At 39.7% G+C, this 8,792-nt stretch overlaps 1 protein-coding gene across 1 annotated transcript; it reads left to right on the top strand.

The window, feature by feature from the left end:
* The first annotated feature begins 3,740 nt into the window (after window positions 1-3,740).
* LOC142662650 (uncharacterized) lies at window positions 3,741-5,006 on the top strand. Its single transcript, XM_075840861.1, has 2 exons — window positions 3,741-4,597; window positions 4,933-5,006. Exon 1 carries the CDS (start codon window positions 3,741-3,743, stop codon window positions 4,587-4,589), a length of 849 nt encoding a protein of 282 aa, XP_075696976.1. The 3' UTR covers window positions 4,590-4,597; window positions 4,933-5,006.
* The last annotated feature ends 3,786 nt before the right edge of the window (window positions 5,007-8,792 follow it).

Here is an 8,792-nt window from a genome sequence, read left to right as displayed (position 1 = left end):
AGTACAGAGATGATAATGATCCGGGACCAGTAAGTGATGGGATTTACAAGGATCCTGACACCTGGGATTCTGTCAGACAGGAGTGACGTCTCTGCAGACTATTGTGTCTCATGGATAATTCTATAAGATCAATTCAATTATAACAGAGGGCACCGCTGCCCAGACTTCTGCCCAATACCGGACCAGTTTCTGGAGAGGGCAATGGAAAAAAGTATTTATTATATAGTATTATCTACAGTATCTATGTTTATTTATCTATAATGAAACTATTTATAAAATATAGATAAACAATAGTAAAACACAAATATAAAAGACAATATTACATAGAGATAGATAGAGATGATAGATAGATAGATAGATAGATAGATAGATAGATAGATAGATAGATAGATAGATAGATAGATAGATAGATAGATAGATAGATAGATAGATAGATAGATATGAGATAGATAGATAGATAGATAGATAGATAGATAGATAGATAGATAGATAGATGGATAGATATGAGATAGATAGATAGATAGATAGATAGATAGATAGATAGATAGATAGATAGATAGATAGATAGATAGATAGATAGATAGATAGATAGAGATGATAGATAGATAGATAGATAGATAGATAGATAGATAGATAGATAGATAGATAGATAGATAGATAGATAGATAGATAGATAGATAGATAGATAGATAGATATGAGATAGATAGATAGATAGATAGATAGATAGATAGATAGATAGATAGATAGATAGATAGATAGATAGATAGATAGATAGATAGATGGATAGATATGAGATAGATAGATAGATAGATAGATAGATAGATAGATAGATAGATAGATAGATAGATAGATAGATAGATAGATAGATAGATAGATAGATAGATAGATAGATAGATATGAGATAGATAGATGGATAGATATGAGATAGATAGATAGATGATAGATAGATAGATAGATAGATAGATAGATAGATAGATAGATAGATAGATAGATAGATAGATAGATAGATAGATAGATAGATAGATAGATAGATAGATATGAGATAGATAGATAGATAGATAGATAGATAGATAGATAGATAGATAGATAGATAGATAGATAGATAGATAGATATGAGATTCCCACTACACCTCACAATCCAGAAGAGGGCGCTATCATTCTGGGCCCATCTACACAGCAGCAGGCAAAGTTCCTATCACCATAAAGCCCTGTTACACCAAGGGGTCCCAGGTAAACCAGGCCCCCCAGAACATCTCACCCTGACCCGGCCTGAAGAAAATGTCACCCAGCGCGGCCTCACAAAAGCCGAAATCAAGAAGACAATAAACAAAGGCCAAGAGGAATATATCAGTGACTGGAGGAACGACATAAAGACATCCCAGAAACTGACAATATACCGGAGTCTACAGCGGGAATATAAACTGGCGCCATATCTGGAGAAACTGCCGAACCCCAGAGACAGACAGATCCTGAGCCGCTACAGACTGAGCGCCCACAACCTGCTCATCGAATCCGGGCGCCACAGACAGACCTACAAGCCCAGGGAGAGCCGACTGTGCCAACAGTGCGACCAGGAGGCCGTGGAGGATGAGACCCACTTCCTGCTACACTGCTCCAAATACTCAGCAGTGAGGGACACTCACTTCAGGAGACTCTCTGATCTCTTACCGGACTTCAGCTCCATGGAAGAGGAAGAGAAACTCTACATCCTGCTGGGTGAAGAGGAAACCACAGTGGGCACAGCGGCACAATATGTCACTGCATGCCATGGACTGAGAGAGACATGATATGCCATGGACTTGTATAACCCCGACCCTAGATGTGTCCCTATCCCCAATCCCTCAGTCCCTATCCCTCATTCCCTTACTTCTTACTTGCTTTGGCAATGCTAATATGTATTTGGTCCTGCCAATAAAGCTTCTTTGAATTGAATTGATAGATAGATGGATAGATAGATAGATAGATAGATAGATAGATAGATAGATAGATAGATAGATAGATAGATAGATAGATAGATATGAGATAGATAGATAGATCGATCGATAGATAGATAGATAGATAGATAGATAGATAGATAGATAGATAGATAGATAGATAGATAGAAATACAAAAATAGGCAGCACACCATAGATGAAGTGAAAAAAAGGGTACTTTATTGGCCCCAAGTGCACTTGGGGCCAATAAAGTACCCTTTTTTTCACTTCATCTATGGTGTGCTGCCTATTTTTGTATTTCTGTGGATATTGAGAGCTTGGTCGGTTCTCTGGGATTTGCACCCATCTTTTCTCATTCACCGGTGCTGCTGGATTTTGCTTTTTTTGTCTAGATAGATAGATAGATATGAGATAGATAGATAGATAGATAGATATGAGATAGATAGATAGATAGATAGATAGATAGATAGATAGATAGATAGATAGATAGATAGATAGATAGATAGATAGATAGATAGATAGATAGATAGATAGATATGAGATAGATAGATAGATAGATAGATAGATAGATAGATAGATAGATAGATAGATAGATAGATAGATAGATAGATAGATAGATAGATAGATGTAAATATGTTTTTCTTATGGTTAGCTTAATTATCTATGCATCTGTCTCATATCTATCTATCTATCTATCTATCTATCTATCTATCTATCTATCTATCTATCTATCTATCTATCTATCTATCTATCTATCTATCTATCTATCTCATATCTATCTATCTATCTATCTATCTATCTATCTATCTATCTATCTATCTATCTATCTATCTATCTATCTATCTATCTCATATCTATCTATCTATCTATCATCTTAATTCTTGTCTAGTTAAATTAGTTACCTACTCTTTTTAATAACTATCTATATATTTTTTATCTGTTTACTTGGTAGATGCTATCATATTTTATTATTTATAACATCCCTACATAATCATTTATTTTAATATTTATTATATGAGATATAGAGATAAAATCTTCTCCAGACATGTGATACTATTTTGGAGAGGGTGAGATTTGGAGGGAACTTTCCAGAGGGAGATGTTTTGGGTGTAGTTTGTAATTATTGAATAGACTTGTGTTATGTTAATCAGATTTACTCTACATGATACAGACAATGAAGACAACTTAATTATCTATCTATCTATCTATCTATCTATCTATCTATCTATCTATCTATCTATCTATCTATCTATCTATCTATCTATCTATCTCTCTCATATCTATCTATCTATCTATCTATCTATCTATCTATCTATCTATCTATCTATCTATCTATCTATCTATCTACAGATAGATTCGTTACCTTCTCTTTTTAATAACTCTATATATCATAGATAGATAGATAGATAGATAGATAGATATGAAATAGATATAAAATAAATCTATCCATCTATCTGATACATGACATCCCTACATAACCATTTATTTTAGTATTTAATATTTATTATATGAGATATAGACATGTGATGCTATTTTGGAGAGGGTGAGATTTGGAGGGAACTTCCCATAGGGAGATGTTTTGGGTGTAGTTTGTAATTATTGAATAGACTTGTGTTATGTTAATCAGATTTACAGACAATGGTGGGGGAGCCAATCCCAGGAGCCCTGCTGACCCCCCACATCTCTTCCTTCACTGATATAAACCAGGATTTTGTTGTCATTTCTTATACAGATTCCTGGTGAAGACCCTGTTGGACTCTTCTCCTCCATATCCTGCAGTTGCTATCAGCAGAAGGTACAGGAAAATGGCCAAAACATTGAGACCTCAATTTCATTCTTCTCAATATTCTACTGAAAGTGAAGAGAGAGAAGTGACTGTTTCCGTGCGAAATCCACATACTCCAGGCAAAGATGTTGCTGCCTTCTTGAGACGCTACTGCACGGTGGTGAGAAATCCTTCCAAGATCCTCAATGGCCTTGGCTTTTGGACTGGAAATTGGTCGGTGATTGTCAGACTGAAGAAAGATCCATCCACACCTGATGGTCTTCAGCACTTGCCACAAAGATGCACCTTGGGGGACTCTGAAGGACTCATCACTTACTCAGACATGCCAGAGATCGACAGTAAAATGGAGAGTGTCTTGCAACCTGAATCCTCCTCCACTCAGTGCGCTACCGACAGTGAAGAGAGACAAGTGACTGTTTCAGTGCGAAACCCTCATACTCCAGGCAAACATGTTGCTGCCTTCTTGAGACGATACTGCACGGTGGTGAGAAGTCCTACCAAGATCCTCAATGGCCTTGGCTTTTGGACTGGCAACTGGTCTGTGACGGTCAGGCTAAGGAAAGATCCATCCACATCTGATGGTCTTCAGCACTTGCCACAAAGATGCACCCTGGGGGACTCAGAAGGACTCATCACTTACTCAGACATGCCAGAGATCGACAGTAAGATGGGCCAAAAGAAGAATGAGTGTACAATATCTTTTTGTTCAATCTGCACAATGATCGGCCATGAAGCCAAGAGCTGTCCAAGTAAAGAAACCTGTGACATCCAGGGTCAGACAGACCTTCAACAACATCAACAGACCATTAATAACAAGGACTGTCCAAAGAGATCTAAGAAGACCAAGAAGAATCAGAAGAAGAAGTAGGGTTAGAGGTAAGAGGACAGCATGTACCCCACTATCTGTGTTTGGGACAGTTGGTTGACATCAAACTCGACATTGAAAGAGTCAAACTTGTATTCTGCACACAATATAATGAACGGGACAATGATGTGCATTAGGTTGGTGCTGACTACATCCCGTTAGATCCACTCAATTATATTTATAAGGCCGATGAGACCGAAAATGGGGACATTTCATAAGAAATGGGGGGTGGGTGAAAAGTTTGTAGACCTCATCTTTTATGTAGAGAAAAATTTGCCAAATCTGGAGAAGGTGCATATTGTAGATCACACAACTATATATAACACGTCCTTATTTCTCTTCATAGATTATATGTCTACATTCCCTTCCATACTGGTGGAGATGGTGGAGATGGTGGAGATGGTGGAGATGATGGTGATACAGGAGAAGATGCTGGTGATACTGGTGGAGATGCTGGAGGAGATGTTGGAGATACTGGTGGAGATGATGGAGATACTGGACGAGATGTTGGTGATATTGATGGTCGGCGTGGACTACAAGACCCTCTCAACAGATTCTGGATCCAGTCACCAAATACTTATTTCAGGAAAATCTGCCAGAGACTCTTAGTTGTAAATACATGAGGCACCAGGAACGTTTCGGATCTTCTTCTGCAGATTTGCTGTTTCTTATTTAATTTTGTATTTAATTTTTTGTGAAATAAAAAACAAAACAAAAATGGTCTTGACTTCTCTCATTTGTCACCTCTATCTCCTCCCAAAGGACAAACGTTGCTCCCAATACCATTCAGGTTTTCTGGTTCCTTTTAGGGTCTGGAAGCAGATCATGGGGTGATTGTGGATTACAATGGGGTTATTCTTGGTGCATACTGGAGCGCTCATGTTTCCAATACCATTAGGTATTGGTCTAATACAGTGTCTCTCAACTCCAGTCTCCAAGTCCCCCCAACCGGTCAAGTTTTCAGGATTCGCTTAGTGTTGTATTGGTGATATAATTCTTATAAGTTTATCAGGCGTTAATTGCCACAGTTGTTCTCTCTATGGGATATCATGATCTATTGGTGGCACGTAAAGGGGATCTGTCTCCTTTCCTCACATGTCTGTTTTAGTAATTACTTGTATTCCATATGGAATAACAATTCTAGAACACATTTTCTTAGAACTCTGCATTGTGCCATTCCTCTGTTATTCCTCCTAGAAACATACATTGACTACTGGGAGTTACCATTTCCCTTGTCAAAGGGGCGTGTCCCTACACAGTCTCACTCTGTCAGCCCTGATTGGACAGCCCTGATCGGTTGGGTCCCAGGCGTCGGACCCCCACTGATCATACAATAATGAAGACATCATGGACATTAATGAAGACATCATGGGCAACCAACACCCTGTCCTACTTTGAGCAGAGAAACAAAAAAACTTGGTGATGTCATCAATTAGGATTTCCTATATGACCAGGCATCTCAGGACCCTAAAGATAATTTCTGACGTTTCGATGGCAGATAATCCTAAATATTTGATAGTCTGGCACCTATCCCATTCTTTGTAAAAAAAAATAATAATATTTTTTTTTTATAATACCAAAGCATTGTACAACTACACAGACGTTATGAGCTCTGGAATGATTAGGAGTGAAAAGTACAAACTTGGTGCAGTCCGAAATCCTAAATTACCCTGTTCCTCATAGAAAACCTAACAAGTTGTGAAGAAAAACCTTATAGGTCAGTTGCCCAATTGATGTTACGGTTTTAATATAATGATAAAGAAATGCAGTCATCCCTCTGTATTTCTATATGTAACAACTCAATGCAGACGTCATCTAGATGAAAGCCGCCTGCACTGCATTGCTCCGACCAGCAGGTGTCCCTGTTGTGCAGCATAAATTCCCTCTGGACTCTCTTTATTAGAAGGCAGGTGTAGAGCAAGTCACCCCGATCAGTTAAGATTAATGGAGCATTTATTTTTCTTTAAAAACATAATGAGAATTATTTCCAGTCGTATTGTTACATGTTATGGGACCTTTAGCTAATGCATAGTAGCCAGCGGGGTTACTATAGGGGGTGCAGTTGCAGCTAATGTACAAGCGGGTCCAAAGACCCCTTTGCAATAATATTTTAAAGGACACCTGATAGGTGGGGGCCTGCTACAGATTTTGCATTAGGGCCCAGTGTCTTTAAATTACGCCTCTGACAGTAACATATGTTCTGCACAGAGAGTCAGAAGTCCTATCTAGGCCTGATCCTGTGGGAAACACCAGTTGATGACATCACCAATGTTTTCTAGCTTTTTCTGATCATGGACGGCAAGTTTGGTGGTTCTTCACTGCCCAAGGTCTTAATAGTTACGCACATTGTCCAGATTTAGTGTCTTTAAATGACACCTCTGATAGTAACATATGTTCTGAACAGACAGTCGTGAGTCCTATCTAGGCCTCATCCTATAGGAAACTCCAGTTGATGACATCACCAATGTTTTCTAGCTTTTTCTGATCATGGACGGCAAGTTTGGTGGTTCTTCACTGCCCAAGTTTTTGGTACAATCCATGTGCTAAAAGATGCCCTAATTTAAGCAGATCTGTCTGGTGACAACTTCCCTCTAGAAGGACCACCGCAGTTTCATATGTAGTACAGTTTATTTAGACTGACACCTAATGGTCTGGAAATATAAGCTTCCCCTCCCAGTATTCACCCAGATTAGCCCCAATTCAATCCTCATCCAGAATCACCCAGGATTCTTCTGCTTCCAAAGCCTAGAAGAAGAAGACCTGAAATACCCTGACCTGCAAAGAGATCAACCCTGACCTTAAAGAGGACCTGGAGATAAAATATGTCAAAATCAAAATAATTTTTGTTTAAAACTCAATTTTGATTAAAAAACTCTATTTATTTTTTTCTACAAATTTAACCATCTACAGAAGAAGATCCAAAATTCCTCAAAATGTTCCCAATTATATAAAATGTTGGTGTTGTCAAGTTTGGGCTTCTTCAGGTCCTGGTACCCAATATAATTAGTTACGCAGGTATTCAATACCGTGAAAGACAGACCCTTATTTCTGATATTTAAGGATTCTATCATGACTGGGTCTGTCCCACAGGACTGGCCCATAGCAAATGTGGTGCCAATATTCAAAAATGGGTCAAAAAGTGAGGCCGGAAAATATAGACATGTAAGTTTAACCTTCATTGTGGATAAAATATTTGAGGATTTTCTTAGAGATGCAATTCTTCAGTATCTCAAAGCGAATAAACAGTTAACGCAGCGCCAGCAGGGGTTTATGAGGGATCAGTCCTGACAAACTAATCTGATTAGCTTCTATGAGGAGGTAAGTTCTAGAATGGACCTGGGTAAGGCTGTGGATGTGGTGTATTTAGACTGGACCTGGGTAAGGCTGTGGATGTGGTGTATCTAGACTGGACCTGGGTAAGGCTGTGGATGTGGTGTATCTAGAGTGGACCTGGGTAAGGCTGTGGATGTGGTGTATCTAGAGTGGACCTGGGTAAGGCTGTGGATGTGGTGTATCTAGACTGGACCTGGGTAAGGCTGTGGATGTGGTGTATCTAGAGTGGACCTGGGTAAGGCTGTGGATGTGGTGTATCTAGAGTGGACCTGGGTAAGGCTGTGGATGTCATGTATCTAGAATGGACCTGGGTAAGGCTGTGGATGTGGTGTATCTAGAGTGGACCTGAGTAAGGCTGTGGATGTGGTTTATCTAGACTGGACCTGGGTAAGGCTGTGGATGTGGTGTATCTAGACTGGACCTGGGTAAGGCTGGGGCTGTGGTGTATCTAGACTGGACCTGGGTAAGGCTGGGGCTGTGGTGTATCTAGACTGAACCTGGGTAAGGCTGTGGATCTGGTTTATCTAGTCTGGACCTGGGTAAGGCTGTGGATGTGCTGTATCTAGACTGGACCTGGGTAAGGCTGGGGATGTGGTGTATCTAGACAGAACCTGGGTAAGGCTGGGGCTGTGGTGTATCTAGACTGGATCTGGGTAAGGCTGGGGCTGTGGTGTATCTAGACTGGACCTGGGTAAGGCTGTGGATGTGGTGTATCTAGACTGGACCTGGGTAAGGCTGTGGATGTGGTTTATCTAGACTGGACCTGGGTAAGGCTGTGGATGTGGTGTATCTAGACTGGACCTGGGTAAGGCTGTGGATGTGGTTTATCTCGACTGGACCTGGGTAAGGCTGGGGCTGTGGTGTATCTAGACT

This window comes from Rhinoderma darwinii, chromosome 10, assembly GCF_050947455.1.
Source record: "Rhinoderma darwinii isolate aRhiDar2 chromosome 10, aRhiDar2.hap1, whole genome shotgun sequence".
NCBI classification, from domain to species: Eukaryota; Metazoa; Chordata; class Amphibia; order Anura; family Rhinodermatidae; genus Rhinoderma; species Rhinoderma darwinii.
Note: the sequence above shows the minus strand (reverse complement) of the source record. Positions and strands in the feature narration are given on the sequence as shown.